Source organism: Mauremys mutica, chromosome 2, assembly GCF_020497125.1.
Source record: "Mauremys mutica isolate MM-2020 ecotype Southern chromosome 2, ASM2049712v1, whole genome shotgun sequence".
Classification (NCBI taxonomy): domain Eukaryota; kingdom Metazoa; phylum Chordata; order Testudines; family Geoemydidae; genus Mauremys; species Mauremys mutica.
The window spans coordinates 265482453-265505352 of NC_059073.1; the positions used below are offsets into that span (position 1 = coordinate 265482453).

The 22900-nt window shown below is 40.3% G+C and overlaps 1 protein-coding gene across 1 annotated transcript in view; it reads left to right on the top strand.

The window, feature by feature from the left end:
- The window catches only part of SVIL (supervillin), a 97429-nt gene that overhangs the window by 40982 nt on the left and 33547 nt on the right, over positions 1-22900 (top strand). The window contains exons 12-18 of the mRNA XM_045005286.1: positions 436-679; positions 3183-3762; positions 5852-6056; positions 8577-8709; positions 11988-12035; positions 13313-13381; positions 22431-22581. Of these exons, the coding sequence (XP_044861221.1) occupies positions 436-679; positions 3183-3762; positions 5852-6056; positions 8577-8709; positions 11988-12035; positions 13313-13381; positions 22431-22581 (1430 nt within the window). The remainder of the gene's footprint in view (positions 1-435; positions 680-3182; positions 3763-5851; positions 6057-8576; positions 8710-11987; positions 12036-13312; positions 13382-22430; positions 22582-22900) is intronic.

Sequence of the window (22900 nt, forward strand, 5' to 3'; positions counted from 1 at the left end):
CTTCAAAATTACTGTACATAATTCCACTCAAAATTACCAAAGCAGAATTCTAGAAATCTATATTAGCTCAAATTCTGAGTGTGCAGAAATTGCAGTCCTATCTAGTTCTAGAAAGGTAACCTATAATCTTCAGTTAAATAAGTATACTTTTTGAAGTGTAAACTGCAACTCTTGTGTTGCCTTTAAACAAGATGTTTTGCCCTGGCCAAATAAATCTATAAAGAAATTAACTCTTAAAAAAATTAAGTCTGCAGCTGTTTAATCAAAATGCGTGATGCCAATGTTTTATACACTGTGTAACCACTTAAGCTGCTGTTTTATATTGGCTGTTATGCTTTGTGTGCAGTTCTCTTGGCTTTATATCAAGTTAAAATATTAAACCATAAACTCCTACAAAGAACTAAAAATTAATTTAAAAAACCTCCACTGTCTCAGTTTACAGGCATCAGCGCACCAAAAGACTTTAGCTAAAGAAGAAATCAAAGAAGCAGTCGAGCAAGATCAGTCTGGCGAGCCAGACTCCTCTACCCTAAGCTTAGCAGAAAAGATGGCCTTGTTTAACAAATTGGCTCAACCAGTATCGAAGACCATCTCTACACGGAGCAGAGGGGACATTAGACATAGGAGAATGAATGCTCGTTACCAAACACAGCCTGTCACTCTTGGAGAAGTTGAGCAGGTACTTCCAACTTTAACTTTTCACCATAAAACAGTTCAATTTCAATGTGAGCTTCCTTAATAGTTGTCAGTATATAGCAGACCTCTGCTCACAACAGAGGTTATGCCATGTACTTCTGCTTACAGGAAAAAGCTTGTCAGGAAGCAGGCTCCTCGCACAAGGGAACATCCTGTAAACTCTTAATCTAGTTGTATTTTTTTAACTGGTAATTTAAGAATAGCTGCTCTTTCTGGCCTGAAAATTCATACGTTGTTGTACCTTTCATAGTGCATACAAGAAAAGATGTTCTGTTAGACTAAGCCCATTGTGTCAGAACAATTGTCCAGGCTGAAGTGAAGCAAACCCTGAAGCACAATGTGCCTAAAAAATTTTTGAGAGCTCTTTGGAGCCCTTGTTTATGCACATTTCTTTATTACTGTTTTCTACACTCCTTTGCAACCAGTGTGTGTGTGTTCCTCTTACTTGTTGGGACACTATTCTTGGTGGTTTCTGCATTTTTTCTCTATATGGAGATGTTAATAAGATCTCTAAAGGCAGTGTGTTCATCGACTCTGATTACCCCTGCAATGGCAAATTAAATTGTGTACTGGGGTGATTTGTTCAGTGGCGTTTGTCTGCTGTGCAATGGACATTTTCTGCCTTGGACCTTATACCTGCCACTGAATTGCAGAGGAACTCCCTTTACTGCAGAGGTTTGAGTACAGAATGGCCACACTGCAGTCCAGGAAGGCTAGCAGGAAAGGCAGCAGGAATGTCACCTGCTTAGTAGAGAATGAAATCACTTGAAGGTGTCAGGTTACTCAAGGGTGAAAGGTACATTTCTAGGTATTTTACATCAATTTGAGTTTAAATAAGGTTCTTGTTCTTGATTCTTGGACAGCATGGTGATTGGTAAGACGTCTACACGCTTTTCTCAATGATCACGCCCCCTTTTCTCACCTCACAAAATGGCCATGTTCACTCATTTATCCACACTTTCACTAACAGCAAAAACTTGAGAGCTTTTAAAACAGGCTGTCAGACTTCCCTGCTGCGTGCTTGAATTCCACTTCCATTCACGTTATATACCCACCATGCGGACGCAGAGCCTGACACCTTTGCTTACAGTGATGGTGTGGGAATCTGAGGAATAGAAATGGGACTGGAGCATGTGGGAGAGAAGTCTGTGATGGCCGTGTATTATATTCTGCAAAACTTTTTGCTTGCGGAATTTGATCTTAAAACAGAGAAACTCTTTAAGCACTGAGGCTGTGATCTTTGGCCTCGTCTTTATCCCAGCTAAGGAGGACTAACACATTACCTGTAATGAACACACTATGGTGTAAATACCTTTTGAACAGATGAGCCAGTAGTGAACTGTGTAGATGGGGGGACTAGGGTTTAGTTGTACTAGGGCAAAACACAGAACAGAGAAGATTGTGCAAAATAAGCGCTGCATATGCATTACTTAAAAAGGAGCTAAAATAAAATCTGCTGCATAAGAGAACCTAATTACAAAGTAGTAAAGATCTATCAATTAAAGCTTAAAGCCCCTTCTTGTTGATGATCTCCTCAACCTCTATATCTGGTGACTTGCTGCATAGTCTGACTTTTGGGAACCTGTGAACCTCTTCCTTTCTCTGGGAGTCTCCAAGTAAGTTCAGTGACATCAGCCTTTCTTTCCATTTTGGTTTAATCTAAAATCACCTCACTCGGGTGTCCATTTCTTCTGTGGCGTTATGGAATTTTCACAAGCATTTTACGTTTTTAAAGGCAGTTTCTTCCTTCTGCATGGAGCCAGACAACTCCCTTTGCATACTGTACACTTAATAGGTCTAGTACCGGACCTGAAATGACTAATGTCCCTCATATAAAAGTGACTTGTGTCAACTCCTGTGCAGCTTTATTCTCTTCTGGGCAGACACAATTAAGCCCTTTTATTTCAGTTTCACATGGAATGTTTAGTCTCTCAAACAATAGTATAACTAGATGATAGAAAAGATCGAGAACATGCCATGTTACAAAGGCCAAGTCATGTAACAGTTTTCAGAACAAATTAAGTATTTGCAAGAGGGGGGGAAAGGAGGGTTCAATCTTTATATTACTGAAGATGCAAACACACTGATTTGTAGCACAGGGGACTAACAAAAGACAAACGTTTTCCAATAATGGTCTCATGTCAGTGTCTTGTGGCCGCTTGCATGGAGAAAGACGTGCTTTTTCCTCAGTTATGAGGGGAAGAGAAACAGCATGCTACTGAAGATGCTAGCATTTTGATCACCTATGGAGTTGTTTCTTGTTTACATGCTATTATGTATTATGTCCCCAAGCCAAATTGTAAGGACATGATTCATGCCTTCATCATGTGTTCTCACTATATATTTAGATAGAACCATACACTTGCACAGGCACACATTCCTTGCCCTTAAGAACTTATAAGCTGCTTATAAACCTGTACTTGTGAATTACTATTCGAGCTTTGTTTAGGTCACACTTTTTTCAGTAATGGTTTTATTATGTATAGGTACAAAATGAAAGTGGAAAAATTACTCCCTTATCACCTACTGTTGTAACATCAGTGTCAACTATGGCATCTGTGATTTCTCCAATGTATGCTGGGGATCTGCGTGCAAAGTCAACAGTTGATGAAAGTGTAAGTGCTACCAGTAAACCAGATTTGAGAGTCCACTCTTCAGTAGAAAATGCAGACACTCCAGTAAAAGGCATACTGAAATCAGAACATTGGCAGCCTTCAGTGGAAGTAATGGAAAGCAAACGAGCATCGAGGGAGCATGAAGAGGGAGAGACAAACAGATTCTTAGCATATGAAGATAATGATGTCCAAAAGTACAGCTCTTTTGAAGAAGTAACCACACATCCTGTTCTTAGTAAAACAGAGGACTACCACAAAGAGACAAAATACACTTTCCCAAGAAAGAGCAGTATGGAATTGTTTACCCAGCAAGGACTTTTACAGCCTGTGGAACAGAAGGAATTTGTTTCTGATACTGTCATTCTGGGTAAACAGGAAGTCAAAGAAGGACTGTTCTTGGAGGAAAAGATGGAGTTGGAGAGTGTCTTGAAAAGCAAGACCTTGCTGAGAGGTACAGTAAATAGTTGCTTTCATTGTGGATGTCTGACATAACCTGGAGCTTTTTCTAGCCTCCTAGTGTGATCATTTACCAAATTAGAAAATTATTTGTTTATCTTTAAGCCTTTTTAAAAAAAAGTGATGAACAAATCTTGTGGAGTTTGAGGTTTTGGCGACCATCTGGGTTTCTTTAGTTTCAGCACCCTCCTCCTTTCTTTAAAAAAACCTTTTAAAACTCATTGGTCCTATTAGTATCCAGGAAGTGGGCGGGCAAAGCCCGCCCACTGCTAAAGGACCTCTCCCCAGCCTAAGGAGAGGATCCACAGGTCCGGGACACTAACTAAGTACGTGGGACAACTAATGAAAAAAACAGGAGCGGGAGTGAGGTCATAGGGCTAAATGAAGGGAACCAGATGGGGACACTCATTGGTCTTCAAAGGTGATTGTAGTAATCAAATAAGGCTTTGTTTTAGTGAGGAAAAAATAGTGCTTTGTATTGGGGGTAGAACCACCCCTCCACCCCCAGCAAACAGCTAAGCAATCCCAAATTGGTGACTTATGTTCAATATCTGTACATACAGTAGAACCTCAGCATTTTGAACACCTTGGGAATGACGTCAAGTATCAGAGGTGTAGCCGTGTTAGTCTGGTTCTGTAGAAGCAGCAAAGAATCCTGTGGCACCTTATAGACTAACAGACGTTTTGCAGCATGAGCTTTCGTGGGTGAATACCCACTTCTGGTCGTTCCTAACTCTGAAATGTTCGTAACTCTGAACAAAACGTTATGGTTGTTCTTTCAAAAGTTTACAACTGAGCACAGAGTTAATACAACTATGCAGAAGAAAAATGTTGCTTTTAACTATCTTAATTTAAATGAAACAAGGACAGAAACAGTTTCCCACCTTAACAAATCTTTTTTTAAACTTTCCCTCTACATATACAAAGTACAATATGCAAACATAACTTATTTTCCTAACATTTTCTCTTGCCCCTCTCCTCTTGTCTCTTCAAAGTGATATGTAAAACCAGTCGTATTCAAAGTAGTAGAACTTTTAAATCGATGATGTTTGAGAGGATTCAGTATTAGATAAAATAAATTCGCCTGTCCCTACTTAAATGGCTTCTTGGCACATGATCAATGCAATCAATAACACTCTAGTAATTACACAAACTCTGCCTATATTATTGTGTTTGAATTGTAGGAGATTTTTAGATTAAATTGATTTGCTTCTGTTTTATTAATGGGGAAAATTTGGCCCCTGCATTGTTAATGTATTGCCTTCTCTCTGAATTTTTTCTTTAACTTCAGTATAAATGAAACTCATCTCCAAAAACAAAAATGCCGGAAGGGCCTCTTTACTATTCACACCCAGCATGCATTCTGAACAGTTAATTTCCCAGCCTGTATCGGGAAGAGAGAGCACTAGAGTAGGAGCAATTATCCCTGTTTCTTTGTACCTCAGAGCTATAGCGTGCCTGTCAAGTTTTCAAAAAGAAAAGGAAGGTAATCCATATCATCCTAACGGGTGGTTCTTCAGTACTGGATTTTCCCATTGTACATGTTTATAAAGAGATTTTTTTCCCCCAAGCTATTTTGTTGATGCATTCTTTTGTAAAACCCCTCTTTTTCTTACAGACGTCCTAATATGCACTTTCACTCCACATCCACTTACCTACAATTAATTTTCTCTCCCCTTTCCTGTTCCCCCTGCCTCCCTACCATTGCCTCTTCCAGTTACATTTCTCCCTCCACTTCCTTGGTTTTCTCTCTTCCTTTTCCATCTTGGTCCCTTCTCTCTCCTCCCGTTGTTTCTCTTGATATGGGAGCTGGAGCATGAGTTCTGCTTTCTTCAAATGAAGGGGACCGTACAGCCCTTTTTAGTCAGTGCAAGGTTGAGATTTTATAGTGAGCACACTACCCCTGGGGTAATGGTTCTTTTTGAATTCTTAATTCTAGTAAAAAAATTTAGCTAGAAAATTCTTCTCAGTTAAGGTAGTATGTGATCTGAATGTTAAATAGCAAATGGCTGGTTCCTGGTTAATAATATAAGAAATGTTTGGTTATAGCAGTAAGTGCTAATTCTGCACTTCTCAATATGCAGACCATGTTGAGCCTACTTCTGAACTTGGCACGACGGCAACACAGGCAGTAACGGTGGTATCCTATAGACAGCAGGAGGCTTCTGAACAACTAGAGGGGAAATTCTATAAGAACCCCTGTGAGCTGTTTGCTGCTGGAGACGACAAAACAGAAACAACTGAGGACACCTTGGACGCATCCAGCAAAACACTGTCAATTAAAGAACGGTAATTAGTTTTCTCTTTTTGAAGTGATCTCTGCATATACTCCTTTATAAGGTCATGGTGTACACAGGATCATTTATTTGGGATTGTTTTTTAAAAGCTACATATGTGCTAATGACCAGATTCTTTACTTGTCAAACAACTAAAAGGGAAAACATGCAGCTCATCTGTCTGACACTAGACTTGTAAAGCAGACAATGGTGAATCACAGTTACCATAGAGAGAACATGGTAATCTAATTTTAAAAGTGCCAACTGCGTGACAAGAAGTAATTAAGGAAGCAAGTAACTCTAAATGCATATTTTAGGTATCTTTTGTGCTAGTATATTTAATGAATTTTCTCAGGTTCTACTTTTACTTGCAACACAATTACAATAGAAAATTATGACTATTTTGTACTGTACAGTAGTCATGTGCTTTTTGATCTGGAGCAATCTGTTTTAATAAGCAGAGTATTGAGAATTTAGCAGTAGAATATGTGTGTCAAAAGTGTTGGTCTTTCCTTTAGAAATGTGTACATGGCTTCAGTTCATTTTAATTTAGGAAACTGCTGTATGGGATAACATTTAAGCATCTGTGTGGAAATAGGAGTGTTTATAAGCTCATTTTCATTGGGTTTTGACATTGTATTGAAATAAAACATAAGGACTGTCCTATGTCTGTACAGCACCTAGCATGATGGTGTCCTTGACTACATCTCCTATGTGCTGTGGTCATACAGATAATAATGTGGACCCTCAAGTCTGGACACCCAAGTCAAGGTTTTCAGAAACAGGAACCTAAAGTTTGGTTCCTAAATGCATTTTCAGGCACCTAAATATGTGGCATAGATTTCTGCTTCAGTGGGAATGATTCCTCTCTCAATGCAGTTATTCTCAGACTTTTTCCTGCCTTCCCAGCGTAGTTGAAAGGCAAGTTTGATGTGGGGGGTAACAGTAATCACCTCATTTTAAAAACCAACAAGCCACTACATTTTATGGTTCAAATTAGACAATAAAAGTTTAAACTGCTGAACTTGTTGTAACATGATCAGGGATCAGGAACCCTCTGTTTTCTTCATTTGTAATAGCATGTCCTTCATGTGAAGGATCTGTAAAGCCAAACTTAGTGCATGCTGAAGGAAAGGAGCCCGGGGGGGGGGGAGAGAAGGCAAGTCCTGGCACTTGGATAAGCACAACTGATGGCATATTTTTAATGTCCCATAAAATCCTTACTTTCTGAAAGCTACAAACGTCACGTTAATGTACTTTTGGTGAGCTAGGGTAGAAATCTGGGATTTTCCCATATTTTGCCCTCCTTTTTACTTCTCTCTGTCCCCTAGTGTCTTCAGATATCCCCCTATGCAGCTCCCCTTCCAGTAGAATAGAGCTAGCTCTATGCCCTCCAGTGACAGTCAGCTCCTCTTCATACTTCAGCCAGAGGTGGTTGCTCACAAGTAAATATAGTAGTTGCGGGAAGCTTCTGCTGGTTTGAAAGAAAACTGGTTCTGCTGGTGTTCTCCATTTTAAAGGGCTTGTCTACACTTAACAGAGGATCGATGCACAGTGATCGATGCATCAGCGGTTGATTTAGCAGGGCTAGTGAAGACCTGCTAAATCGACCACATATCGCTCTCCCATCAACTCCTGTACTCCACCGGATGGAGAGCAGTAAGGGGGGTCGACGGGAGAGCGTCTCCCGTTGACATCGCGAAGTGTGAACCCCCGTGGTAAGTAGATCTAAGCTATGTTGGCTTGAGTTATGCTATTTACGTAACTCAAATTGCGTAGCTTAGATTGACTTTTCCCTGTAGTGTAGACAAGGCCTAAGGAATATCTCTCAAAGCAGTTGAATCTTTCAAAGCTGGACAAACTTAAATGCAACTGCTGAAATATGACTAGTTACTATTGCTTACGTGCGACTGTGATAGCACTAAGATACATATGAAACACTCCCTATTTCCTCAGTGCTTACCTTGAAACTTGACTGAAAAACTAGGGATTTGGGTGCCTGCTGGACAAACTTGCCTCCTTATTGCATTTCAGAGAACATAAAAATCTCCTTAATACATTGTCAAGTGTAAAATACAAAACGTCCAAATAACATCTTTGATATTGTCTTCAGGCTTTGGGTTCAATTACATGGCAAGCCAACCTGTAAATCTACAGCACGTCAGTTTGCCACTCACTAATGTCTTGTGTAAACACTGCTGCAGCACAGCGAATGTCCTGAAGTGCAGCATAGTGCCCTGCTGTACTAAGCTGCACTGTGGGAATTTCACTGCATCGTAGCAGTGTCCGTAGGGCAAGTTGGTATCCTGTAGATTCACACCTTGGTTTGCCATGCAGTAACTCAGCCTGTAGACAAGCCCTGCATATGTGTGGTTTTTTGAGTTTCATGTGCCTAGACTAATGGTAACATATTTAGAAGGCTAGTCAGAGGCTTACTTAAAAATTTCCTGACCAAAACATTCTTGAAATGATGCAGACAGCTTTCCTGGGTAATGTTGAAATCTACATGGTTGGCATATTTTTTCCTTCTTAGGCTGGCGCTGTTGAAGAAGAGCGGTGAAGAAAGCTGGAAAAGCAGGCTTAACAAAAAGCAGGAGTATGGGAAAGTGTCCATCACTGAGCGTAGCACACAACTGCAAGAAGCTGAGCAGTTGTTCAAGAAGAAGGTAAAGCTTCCTATGATTGGAAAAAGTACTGCATTGGAGATGCATCAAACTAGACAAGCATGCCTAACATTGGCTAATAGCTACAGCCTGTAGGATTCAGCCATCTGTAACTTGCTTCAGGGGTTCATTTAAAAGAAATTCTCTGTCACAAGAGCTCTTAAATGAGAAGTTGTCTTGTTGACTGTCTGCTGCCTTAGTATTTTCAGCATTGGGCAGTGTATTTTCATCAGCAGACTACCAAGAAGTAAATGGGCTTTTAAGATCTTGAGGGAGGTTAAATAATTTCTGAAACATTTGGATTTCACATGTTCACAAAATCAAGAACAGGTTTCAGCTTAACTATTTAACTTATATGAATATTTCTTGCTATTTAATATTAAATGGTTTTAAGATCTTAAGTTTAGGGATTTTCTAATGAGAAAGAACTTTTAAATCTTTGGGTGGCCTTTTGTCGTCTTCATGCACAGAAAAGTATTTTCAGTAGTTCTGATGGAACCAAGGATTAGTTGTTAAAGTGCAAATATTAGAATACCCATGAATTACTTCTCTTTCTGAGTACCTTATATAGTCCTGGCTGTTAGTGAGTAGCCAGGGCCACCAGTAACCTCCAGACTAGTGGTTGGGGTTTTTTGGTCTTGCTTATAATATGGTCTTTATCAGTTGGGTCAAGAATCTTTGTCTTATTAGTTAATAATAAAAATGTTGTTTTTATTAAATAGTCAATGCAGGTACCCAGCCACTGGTAGAATATATGTCCTATTCCCAGCAGTATGAGAGTAAGGGTAGGGTTGGTGATCAATCTGTCCTTACTGAAATAACTTTTTTTGTGTATCCACGAGCACCTGAATCATAGGTGAATGTGTCTGAAACATCTGTTACCTGCACAATAAGACTAAGAAAAGAATCAAAGAACCATTTGTGGCTGTATTTTTCTCTGGTAGATTATTTTTAAAATATGCAGTGCTTTGCATGGTTGATAAAGCAAACTTAATTTGATCTCACAGTGCAACAGTTCAGTCTACAAAATCAGCACCTTTAAGGTCACACTAGTAACATCCTCCAGATGAAAGCAACTTAAGAGAATCACCAATGAACTTAAAGTAGCCAAGCTAGTGTAAATCCAAAAAAATGTTCTTGCAGATGGTTCCCCAGCAGCTATCAATGAGCATATCATTCCTAGTGCTAGGATTTAGTTCAACACCAGGCCAAAATAAGTATGAAGTGCCTTGAAGTGTGTTTAGGCCTGGATGTGATCATACTAGCAACTTGTCCTCAGGAAAAAATGAATGTTCTGGAGTTGCACAGTATTAGCCTCAAAATAGGCAGGCGCTATGTTGAAGGTTTATCACTCCCACCAAGCTACTGATGAAGCCTGAGCCTACCTGAATGAAGACACAGTACAAAAATCTGACTTTGTGGCAGTCTTACTTATACTGCAGCATTTGATAATTCCCAGAACTGTACTGACATCAGTGATGCTGGTGCACAAAGCAATTTAAATGTAAAGCTTCACTAGAAGTAGTTTGTGTTTCTAAAGGTATAACAGATCCATAGAATACTGTCTGACTCTGTAAAGTTTTGAAATCACTTTTAACCTTACTGTCTTCTGTTAGAATATACTGTAAATGTTGTTACAAACTGGCCTTGAAGCCAAAATGGCAGTTACAGTAAAACTGTCCTGATTCCGGAAGACCACAAAACAGTACTTCACTCTACAAAACATCTGTGTGTTGGGTATAGCTCGCATTCTCCTTTTAAAAAGTGTGCAGTCTGTGTGTTGGATTTGCAGGAGTACAGGAGTTGTATTGACTGCTAAGCTTTGAACTAGTAAAGAATACAGTCTTTGCTTACTAGAATCTTGTCTCAACAGCAGGGAATAAGTTACGTTCATAGCACTTGCTTGTTCGTATTCAGAATAAGGCATGGATTTTCCAAATGCTACTAATTTGTCCAATTTTACTGATTAACATGCTTGGATGCAGTTTTAAAGAGCATGTGGCACAACTTACTAACCTTGCTTTAGAGGGCTTGATTATTGTCGCACGGTGTGTAAACATGTAAGTTGTCAAGTTTGTCAAAAGCCTTTTAAAAAAATAAACCATGCAGGTAGTAAGATTCAAATTCCACAAATTAGAATGGGTGCACTAACTGTGTACAGTCAATCAATTTTAATCAAAATGCTTAAATTATCAATAGGCAGTTAGTTGCCTACAGATCAGATCTTTCCAATACTCCAGAAATTAAGTTTCTTAGAAATGTTCCAGTAATGTACGTGTAGTTTAAAACTTTGAAGAGACATACAGTTCCAGAGGAACTTGCCCTCATGTCCTCAGATGAAAGAATAATATAGAGAAGAAATGATAAAATGGAGGAGCTTGATAAGCTCTGGAAGAGTTACAGTTTACAAGAAGGAAAAATAAACATTTTTTTAAAATAAACTATCCTAGTGTATTCTGTATATGCTTATATTAGGTTGAAATTTGTTGTGAGGATTTTTAGTTCTTCATGTGTACTGTGGAGCCTATTCATACAATTTATAGAGTACCCTGTATACTAGTAGATGGTCTGCATAGTTCCCAGCCTGATAAAAAGATGAAGTGCCTTGACATACGGAATCCAAATTATTTAGAGATATAACAGATTGGATTTAGTATGTTGTTGTATCAGTCTATCAGGTTGGGTAACAGGTCATTGGTTTTCAGGGGAATGGGGGGGTTGTTTCCCATGAAAAATAAAAACACAAATTAAAACCCTTCCTAGAGTCAAAAGCACAACATTTTACTGGAATGAAAATTCCTATGTCATAGCCATTTTAAGTGTAACTGGGACTACTTAGTGTCCCAGATTAGTGTATATTTTCCCCCCAACTATGCTGCAGTAGTTTTAAAACAGTGAATCAACTTTGAAATGTGTTTAGTTCCCACAGCAAGTTCCTGCAAATTTATACTGTAATCTGTTACATTGCTAAAAGCATTTGTTTACTGTTGTCATGATTCAGAATTACTCTGAGGATGATGCTTGTAAAACCCTGATGGGGTAAGCCCTTTTTAAAAAAAAAAAAAAAAAAAAAAAAAGCATGTGTGCCTCCAGACAAATAATTTGTCTTTTGTTTTGGTAACAAGATAAAGTTATATATACATAGCATCTACTGGATGTGCATGTACACAGTTCTAATTGTACCTGAAGCACTAGTCACTGGAGTGTGAGTGAGCTGCTCTCTAATGAACTGCATGTTTCCAACGTTCTGTGCAATGTTTCCTTTTTGTTTTAACCTGTAGGAAGAAGGAGGAATTACAGATGATAATACCGTGTCTAATCAGCTTTGGGTAAGCCTGACTGCACTGTTAGGAGTTATTCTAGACTTTGGCTAAAGTCGTGAATTCGCTTTTGCTGGATGCTGTGTTAGTTTTTCCCTCCAGACATCTTTCCAATTTATATTCAAGTTTTAGAAAACGTTGCTTCATTTTATCTGGAAGATACATGGTTCCTTATTCCAGTAAGGGCTGAGGACACTTCCAGTGGAAACATTCATGTTGCGCTAGAAATGCTTCAGTAACTTAATGGATCATGAAAGCAGAGACCATTAAAAACATCTGAGTGTGAAAAATGTTTCTCCTGTGTGTGCAGCTCAGTTTCACATCAAATTGCTGCAATATTGTCACTAATTTGTTTAATTACTGCATGAAATGGCTGTGGTAAACATGCTGTTATGTGAAACTTTTTCTTGCACTGACTTTTCAGTAGGGAAAATGTTTCTAAAAGATTAGGGTTGGAATTGCAATAAGTAAATTTTTTTTTTTTTTAAGAAATCTCTTGATTTTTCCTCCATTGTCTGACGATTCATTTCCTTCCCTCCTCTAATTCTCTTGCTGTGCTTTTGCCCCTACCATAGGAACCTGTCTATGCTTCTACTTATTCTCCTGCTATACCTGTTGCCCATAAATTTCATCCTTTTGTACCTATTCATCAGGTGAGCAAAAGCTTGCACACTTTTACATGGTTGTTGGAATTCCTGATCACTTAAAGAGTCCTTAGTTATGTGGGAAACTACTATATATTCTGCCTAGTAAATACTTCTCTAAGAAATGTACCATAAGAAGTCCCTATACTACATACTTTCCACCAACTTAAATTCCATTAAGTATTTTTATTAAACTTCATCTCTAAAAATTGCATTTATCTTTTAGCTCACAGATGATAAACTAAATCAGGCTAAATACAGTCTGCCCAAGGATGTAAGTGTGTTCACTTATAGTACCATGAATCATTAGAAACTCACTAAATAGGATTATGAATGGAGTAGTTCCTAAATGCTATGCATTTTTGCTTCTTAAATAACTGAGGTGCATCCCGCCTCTTTGAATTAAGTTTTTATGAAAAATATATAATAATAAAAAACTGATCACATTTCAATTCATTAAATGAACAAAGCAGTCTGTCGTAGATGGTTTTTATTTCATGCTCTGGTTTCCTCCAGAGATGTTTTTCCTACGTTACATTCACTACTCTTTTGTTCTAAAAGATTTTGTTAAGGTTGGCACATCCTGCTTCTGTTTTCTGCCTCTCCTGTCTTTCCTCACTCTTCTGTTTCTCTTCCTTTAAGGTCAGTAGTTCTAGTTTGAGAGAATCAAGCCCCCTGGTCTTTGATGAACGGCATCCTTGGAGATGGAAGGTGAAATATTGCATAAACTTCCTGTTTTAGTTGAAGGAGGAGTGAGACAGAAAAAATAATTTTAAGACACATTCCCAAAGCAAATTAGCGTGACCAAATGGATACTTTGGTTGGATACAGCATTCTTTTGCTGTTCTAGTAAATGTTAGGAGTGTGTCATATGACATTGCAAAATACGTCTATATAAAGGAATTCCAGGTCCATATTCTAAACAAGTTTTAAAGAACTAATTTAAAAGCAGTTAATAGTTAATGAGCTCTTTTAAAGTAATTCACTTTATCTCAGCCTCTTATTTAACCAGCTTAGTACAGCAGTCAGGGTGAGCAGAACCAGAATACCAGCCCTCCTTCAGAAGAGATACGCGAAAAATGGGAGAGGGAGGGTGGGAAGGAGGATTGAACATATAAAATAGAGTTAAAAGAAATCTGAAAGAAGGTGAAAGAAGGAGCAAGAACAGTTAATTTGAAGGTCTGAGCAGATCTGGGAGCTCTGATCTTGTTTTTTATCATCACCCTGTCCTCTACCTCCCAGCACAAATCTATGGTTGAAGCATTATAGGACAACCTTTGAGCTTTTCTCCAGATTATGTACTAGTTGCAGCATGTGCTGTGATTGTCATACTTAAAATATATGGTTGTAGTATGACTGCATGCCTTTGAGTAAGATATATATTACTGATAGAAAGAACAAATGAAAAACTGTCCACACACTTCTGGAGTTTCTAAATAAAGCTTCACATTGACCACAACCCATACCACTTTTATTAGCTTTTCATGACTATTTGTATGAATGAAGTTTTATCTTTACCAATGGTTTACCCAAAATAAAACCTCTAATTTTGGGCCTGCAGCTGAAATTTGCTAAAACTAGTTTTGTGACTACATTAAATTCATAGTTTATAAAGAAGTGGTCATCTAATAAGGCAACAAATACATTAACCTTTAGAATCATAGAATATCAAGGTTGGAATGGACCTCAGACAGTCATCTAGTCCAACGCCCTGCTCAAAGCAAGACCAATCCCCAGACAGATTTTTGCCCCAGATCCCTAAATGGTCCTCAAGGATTGAACTCACAACCCTGAGTTTAGCAGGCCAATGCTCAAACCACTGAGCTGCACCTTAGGTACATGTAAGTCTGTTCAGATATTGGACTGGTAATATTAAATTTTCAAGGTATACACAAACTGCTGCAAGGGCAGTCTGCATGATGTCTGCGCAAAACATTAATCAAATAACTTCAAATAGCAAACAATCTAATAAAAATTGTCTTTTGCTCACAGAGACCATTTGTGAACAGGAAAAAGGGCTATGTTACTATGAAGTTGTATAGGAAGCAAAAATAATTCCTAAATTGTAATCCTCTCCCACCCTCCAATTCTTAAATCCATTGGCTTTTTCTCATGCGCAAATATTTTGGAAGCTCTGTTCCTGTTGTTCTCAGCTTTACAAGCTAAACTAGCACCTTTCTTCCTACTCCTCTGCACAATTCACAGCGTACAGTTTAAAGGAAGTTCTTGTTCTTTTGAAAACTACGTTTTGATGTTTCTCATCTCTTCATTCGGTCTCTTCCTTTCAGGCAGAGACAATCTTAGTGGTTGCCATTCTTAACTACAATCCATTAATTCTCTTATCTCTTGCATTCAAACATATATGCAGCTGTATCACCTTGGGTTGTGATCTCATAAGGCCAGGAGAGACATGATGTGGATGGGAAAATCCAGTGTTGCAGGAAGTGATGCATTTACTTAGCTGTAAGCCATTCTTCCCTCTGAATTGGTACTGAATAGATGTCGAAGCACATCATGTTCTGGAACTGTGCTGCTATAGATTTTAATGCAGAAGGGACAATCATGAACATCTAGTCTAACCTGTGGAGGTTATGCCTCATTTAGTAGTTCCTGCATCAAGCCTGCAATTTGTATTTTGAGCTAGAGCGTATCTTTTAGGAAGAGAGACAGTCTTGCTTTAAAACCTTCCAGTGATAGAGAATCCACCACATCTCGATGTAGTTGTTCCAATAGTTAACTGCCCTCACTGTTAAAATGTTTACCTTATTTTTAAGTCTGAATTTGTCCAGTTTCAGCTTCAACCATTGGGTCACATCATGCCTTTTTCTGTTAAAGAGCCCCCTGGTATCCAAAGTCTCTTCCCATGAAGGTACTTGTGTATCATGATCAAGTCATCTTGTCAACTTCTCTTGAATAAACTAAATAGATTGAGCTGCTTTATCTCTCATCATAAGGCATGTTTTCCAGATATCAAATCATTCTCATAGCTCTTTTATGAACCATTTCCAATTTGTCAACATCCTTTTTGAAGTGTGAACACTAGAACAGGACACAATTTTCCAGCCGTGGTCTCACTAGTCCCTTATACAGATTAGGGTACCTTCCTACTCATACTTCCCCATTTATATATCCAAGGATTGTGTTAGCTGTTTTAACTACAGCAGCATGCTGTGAACTCATGCTTCATTATTTATCTGCCATGACCTCTAAGTCTTTTTCAGAGACACTGTTTTCAAGGATACAGTCTCCCATCCTGTTCTTTGTTCCTAGATCTGTGATCTTGCATTTGAGTGTTACTCAAATGAGTCCTCCTTACCAAGCAATCAAGGCCAGTCAGTGTAAATGACCTGTCTCCTCATTAGGGGCCAAGAACAGATTCCTACAGCAACCCACTAGAAATACCTCCATTGAATAACTACTTCCCATTTACAATTATTTTTTGCAATCTATCTGTTAAACAGTTTTAAATCTATTTAATATGTGCTGCGTTGACTTTTGTATAGTGCTAACTCTTTCACAAGATCATGCATGCCTGCGTCAAATGGGTTACAGAAGCTTTAAGTATATTATGGCCACACAATTACCTTCATCGGGCAAACTTGTGATCTCATCAAAAACAAAAGTTCTACATGCTAATTTAAAAAATGTTTAATAGTTGGTGTTTAACATCCTCCCTCGTTAGTGATGAAACAGAAATTGTTTCATTATTACTAGAAGATTTGAATACATGATCTTGCTTTTTTAATACAAAAAACAAATATTTATTGAATATTTTGCCTTTTCTGCATCCTGATTGATAATTTTATTATCCTCATCTACAGTTGGATCTATACCATTGCTAGAATTTAATTTGTTACAGGTATATTTTAAAGAATGTCTTATTGTTTTTAACCCTACTGGCTGAAGATTTTTCATTGAGATCTTTAGCTTACCTTATCAGTTGTCTGTATTTCCTAAATACTGATTTGTATTCATTGCTATAAGCGTCTCCATTTTTTCATTTTAGATATTTTTTATTTTCTATTGCTGTCTTCATCTCCCCTCTTTACTAGGATGTTTTTAACCAAAGAAGCCGTCTTCCATGCCTGGAATTGTCTTATTTGGGCCTCTAAAAATATTAATTCCCAATTATGATTCACATTTTTATGTTTAAATATTTCGTCCCACTCATATAATAGTTTTCAGCTTTGGGAAACTGGCTTTTTTTAAAGACTATGTGTATAAGTGTGTATATATTACTGGTTGATACAATATTCTGTTTGCAGATAGTATATAAAATCAGATCATGAACACTTGCATATGTGAAACCAACAGGTTTTAGTTCAATAATCAATTAAACTTTCTCCATCAGAATGAGGTTGAATATGGAATTACCCCAAATTGGTTTGCAATACTACTTGAGTTGGAAAATTATCAACTATAATTTTAGAAACTCCAAAGATGTTTGACCAGAGGAAACATGAAACCTCCAACATATGTCCCCCAGATTGAAATCCCCAATGACATTTTTCTTTCTACACATTATGGATAAACGTTTAAGGAGGTGCTTATCCTGGTCCCTTGTCTGATGTGGTAGTCTAAACTCACCACTACCCCCATCTTGAAATTTGTCAGTACACTGATCCATAAGCATTCCTGTTTCTGCCCTTCTGAATTTTCAGTAGCCAAGAAGCTACAGGTGCAGTCCTTCAGCCAACTTGGGGTTTTTTTGGGGTGTCTTTTTTTTCCCCAAAAAGCCACTTTATTTTTTTCCACATAAATAAGGTTGTGTTAATGCCAGAGTTCTTGCCAAATTATAATTTCAGTATTCACTTTGCATATAAAATCCCCTTTGTGGTTTCAGTAGGATCACTATTCATTTCCTGCCCAGATCTCCTATGGAATGTTGACGTGATCTAGGAAACCAACAATTCACTCCAGAGGTGGCTGCACTTCCTGTGGGGGATGAAATGTTTCTTATAGTTTGTAAAGTATTCTGGGGTCCTTCTGGATGAAAAGCACTATGTAAATGTAAGGTCATTGTCATACCTTGATGGTGGTTTAACTGGCAGCGCTCAGGCGGAATTCAGCCCATTAGACAATTCCATCCACCCCCTGAGGCCTTCTGAGGTGGTCTCTCCCACAGTGGCAGCTGCCTGGAACAGAGCATTTGCACAGTGTGTGAAATGGTGCTCTGCAGCTAGGGTGACCAGACGTCCTGATTTTATCGGGACTGTTCCGATATTTGCTTGTTTGTCCCGCGTCCTGATCAATGTTAGGTCGGGACACTGGACAAACAAGCAAAGGCTCCGGAGCCCGGAAGGGCTCGCGCCCTCCCCACCCCCTTCCCCCATTGGATCCCTCCCCAAATCCCCGCCCCCATCCCCGCCCCCTCACTGCCCCATTGGCTCCATCCCCAAATCTCCGCCTCTTGCCAAGCACGCCATGCCCAGGAGACGCAGGGGAGCGCGGGGCCGGGGTGAGTGTGAGTCCGTCCTGGCCCCGAGCAGGCAGGACTCGGGCGCGGTGCCTGGAGAGTAGGGGGTGGCCCGCGGGGCCAGGCAGCGGCTGTTCTCCCCACCTGGGCAGCGGGACTTGGCAGCAGCCGCTGCTGCATCTCCCACTGCCGCGGGTGGACAAAGTGGCCACGTGGCGCTTGGCGGCTGCGGCTTTGGCGCCAGGGCCCGAACCCCCCGAGCCCAGGCTTGTTGCAGGGACCCAGCAGCGCGCACACTGTGCCCAGCCCCTGGCCAGTCGCATCTGGGCTGGCTGCCCAGCTGGTGCAATCCTGCGGCAGAGGCATCGGCAGCCCAGACCCGTTCGTTCCCCTGCGGGACCTGAGCGGGATTGGAGGGCTGGGGCCTGCTGCCCCCACTCCGGGGCCTCCCGTGGGATTGCACCAGCTGGGCAGCCAGACCAGACGTGACTGGCCAGGGGCTGGGCGCAGCGTGCGCGCTGGGTCCCCGCAGCAGGCCCGGGCTCGGGGTTCATGGGCGCCAGAGCTGCAGCTGCCGAGCTTGGCTAGCGGCCACTTCCTCCCCCCGTGGCAGTGGGAGCTGCAGCAGCGGCTGCTCCCGAGTCCCACTGCCTAGGTGGGGAGAACAGCCGCCGCCTGGCCCCGCGGGCCACCCCCTACTCTCCCTCCAGGTACCGCGCCCGAGTCCTGCCTGCTCGGGGCCAGGCCAGACTCACACTCACCCCGGCCCCACGCTCCCCTGAGTCTCCCGGGCCTCCCTCCAGCGCTTGCAGAGGGAGGAGGAATCGGGGGTGGGGGATTTTTTTTTTTTTGCTCTGCTGCCATTTTTTCCCCTCTCCCCCCGCCCCCGCCCCCCGCATCCCGGTATTTGACCTGGGTGATCTGGTCACCCTATCTGCAGCACAATCAACATGTGGAGACAAAATGGCATCCTCCATGAAGTGTGACCTCGCAAGCACTATACGGGATAGGCCATGCCATGCATGGAATGCAATGTTGTAGAGCCGGTCTTCTTCCAGCACACGCAGTAAAGAACAGCACTTCAGTGTAATAGCAGAGGGTGAAGGAAGGTAACTGGTGAGCTGCAGCAGCAGGAGAGTAAAGGTAGCCGTAACTGGCCCTTCCCACGATACCCACACCTAGAGCCCACTCTCCTGTAGCACTCAGTCTCAGATAGTGAGGACTGACCGTTTTCTCTCAAGTGCAAGTAACTGTAATGGCTGCTAGCAATAAAAGAAAAGTGAATGCAGAAAACAGAGCATTTCAAGGTAAATGGGAAGAAGACTACTTGTTCGATGAATGTAATGGATAACCACAATGTCTCGTGCAATTGTAAGTGATAGCTGTGTTGAAGGAGTACAAAGCAGTTGACGTTACAACATACTTCACAAGGCAAAATGCGAGAAGTACCCTGGAGAGTCACTTGCCGCTCTAGTTAAGGTCTTGAAAAGCAAACTTCAAAAGCAGAGAAACGTACTGATGAAACCTGCAGCTGTACTAACTTCAAGTCTGGCTGCCTCTTAGGAGGTGTGCCCTGAGTTAGTGAAATCTAAAAAGCCTTTTAAGGATGGTGATGTGGTAAAAATGTATGCTATCAAACTGGCTCATCCATTGGGAATGGAAAAAATGGCAAAGAATTTTGAGTGTGTCATCGCCTCAGCAAACTGTAGCTAGGAGAGTAAATGACGTGAATGATCCTGTGTCCTCAAAATTGATGACAGTTGGTGAAAATTGTAAGTGCTTTTCATTAGATTAGCTCCAGACAAGATTACTGACGTTGGTGATATCAGACAGTTACTGCTTTTAATCTGAAGCATTGATGAGGATTTCTTCATGCATTAATAATTACCGGAGCTAGTTCCAAACAAATGCAGTACAAAGGGGGCAGATATTTACTTGTTTCTGCTATGAGAAAATATGGTGGCTTCCAACAGTGCTGCTGCGTTGTCACAGATAGTGCATAAGCCACGACTGGCAGTAAAAGCGGATCTGTAGGTTTGCTGAGAGAAAATGGAATTGGAAATGGAGGCAGTTTGTGGGAAATCTGTTAAAATTAATGGTGTGATGACCAGTGTAATACAAACAGTCAACATCATCTGTGGAGGAAATGGAGCACAGAGGCACAAAAAATGCATCCACTTCCTTGAGGAATTGAATGCAGAATGTGGGATTTGCCTCTCCAGTCACAAGTTCAGTGGCTGAGAGGGGGGAAGTACCTGCAACATTTTTTTTCATTCAGAAAGGAGATTCTTGCTGTTCTGAAAGAAGATGTAAGCAATGCTGCCCAGTATCAAGAGCAGTTGGAAGACTGAGCATTTCTGTGCTCGCTGACCTTCCTAACAGACGTAACCAGCTCATCTCAATTCACTCAGTCTCCATCAGCAAGGTGGAGATCAGAATATTTCTACACTTTTATGGGCCATGTTGCCGCAGAAAGCTTGAACTCTTCAGAAGAGTGGCATCACCCATTATCCATCATGCAAGGATCTCTCAACTGAGACTGTTGCTGGTTTTCGCAGCTTCTTGACAATTATATTGGCTATCTCAGCAGAGTTCAGCACCAGATTTGCAGATTTTGAGAGTCTGAGATCCAGCATTCAACTGTTCAACAATCCAGTGGAGGTACCAGTTGAGCAGCCACCACAAGATTTTTAGCTACAGCTGTGTGAATGGCAGATTTATGCTTGGTTTCTTTCAAAGAGGAGTGGAGTATGTGAAAACTTCTGGAAACTTGTCCTTTAGTTCAAAGGCTTCTTGTGCTGAAGCTGTGCTCAATATCGGGAAGCACATACATTTGCAAAAGCACATTCTGTAATGAAATAACATGTGAAGTCAAAACATCGCAAGATGTTGGAGAGTGACACCCTTGCTGCTGCCTCTGGCTTACCACTAAGAATATTGATACTGACATTGGAACTGTAGTGCAAGGGGAAAGAATTCCTCAGTGTTCTCACTGAGATGTGCTAGTCTCTGATAGATTCATTTTATTTTAATGTTTTTCTAAGGCTAAAATAAATCATGACCTTAATAAAAATCTGATTCTAAAATCTGGAATAATAATTTTGCATGTGATCCACCAAGGTGCCCCAAAACTAGCAGCTGGCCCACAGCACTGAAAAGATTGGACCACACTCTGAATATTTTATCTAAGTTGTCATATATCTTGATGTCAAAATGTCTGGCTGCCCAGCCGGTTAACATTTCTATTGAACTCCAAACAAACATAATTGTGCAGAGGTCTATGGAAGAGGCACAAACAGCTGGGGAAAGAGAGGGAGCTTCCAATCCTTGTGTTAGCCGCTTCTTACTCTGTAATTCCTCTTGCTACTGGTGGATGATTCTTTATCTTTTCAGATAAATTCTTAGTTGCATTGAATTCCTTCCTTGCCTACCTGCCTCTATAGTCACGCCACTGGTCCCTTAAAAGTATTGAACTGTGTTTAATTCATTTAGTACTGTCAACTCAAGCATTCAAAAATCATGTGTCAGGCTCTTTAACTGCTGATTCTCTGACCTGACTCAGCTGAGAGGAGGTAGAAATTTGTGGTGGCTTTTTTTCCTACTTCATGTACCACCTTCCCCAGTTTCCTGTATGGATGGAGGGCACTGAAATAGTTCCTGCTCATAGCTGTTTCCAATCACTGAAGCTACTGAATGTCTCTCTCTTAAAGCAAACTGGCAAAAGCTCCATGCGGGTGAGACAAAAGGCATTTGAATGATCACAGAATAAAATTATTCCAAAAGAACAAGCTGGTGCAGATCCCAAAGTGATCAGCCTCTAGCGACGAGGCTGCTAAGCCGGCTTGGGGAATGTACACCTAGAGACTGAATTAAAAATCATTAAACTCGGAGGTTAAAAATTCTATTTATAATCCACTGTGCTACTTAAGAATTCACATTTGGAAGCTTCTCACAGAAATCAGTCAAACAGATTACCAGGAAATATTTCCGCAGTACAATAATGTAGAAAATTTAAACCACTTGAAGTTTTAACATTATTAATCAATGTGTTTATTTTTATTAAAGCTAGGCTAATTGTCTTGCAGTGCGTGAATGATGTCAATTTCCTGAACCAAGATATGCCATTGACTGAAATTTCATCTTACTACTCTAATAGGGTAGCAAAACAATAAAGCTTTTTAAGGTGCAGGGTCCCTGGGCTGTTGCATCTATGGATGTCCCTTTGTAACATGTATCGCTTTTCTCTCGATTTAAAGGATAGTGGTTGAAATGTTTCTCCTATTCGTTGTTACGTATTGCAGAGTTTATAGCAGTTAAACTCTATTTCTTCATTTCTCAAAAAAGCAGAAAGTGGCAGATAGCCGTGAGAGTCAAATGACTATTGAAGAAAGAAAACACCTGATTACTGTTCGGGAAGAAGCCTGGAAGACAAAGGGTAAAGGAGCAGCCAATGACTCTAGCCAATTCACTGTAGCTGGACGAATGGTAAAAAAAGGTCTGTAAAGAAATCATCCACATATAAATAAGCCACTGCTTCTCTACCTGGTCAAAATGAAGGGCTAATCTTAAACAGAAATGGTATTCGTGTTTAGCAAGAGAGGGCTGTTTATCTTCAGCTAAATGTCATTGTGCTGTTTGTTGTAACTTCCAGTGAGTGCTTCTGTTGGTCATTTTGTCCTGCATTGTTTGCAGTTGCATCCAGTTATTATGAAGCTCAATAGTAAATTGTTTGCATACTCATACTAATGTTCAGTTTTTGTCCCCAGTCCTACCCAGAGGGCACAATTGGATTTCCCTTTATTACATAACTCCCA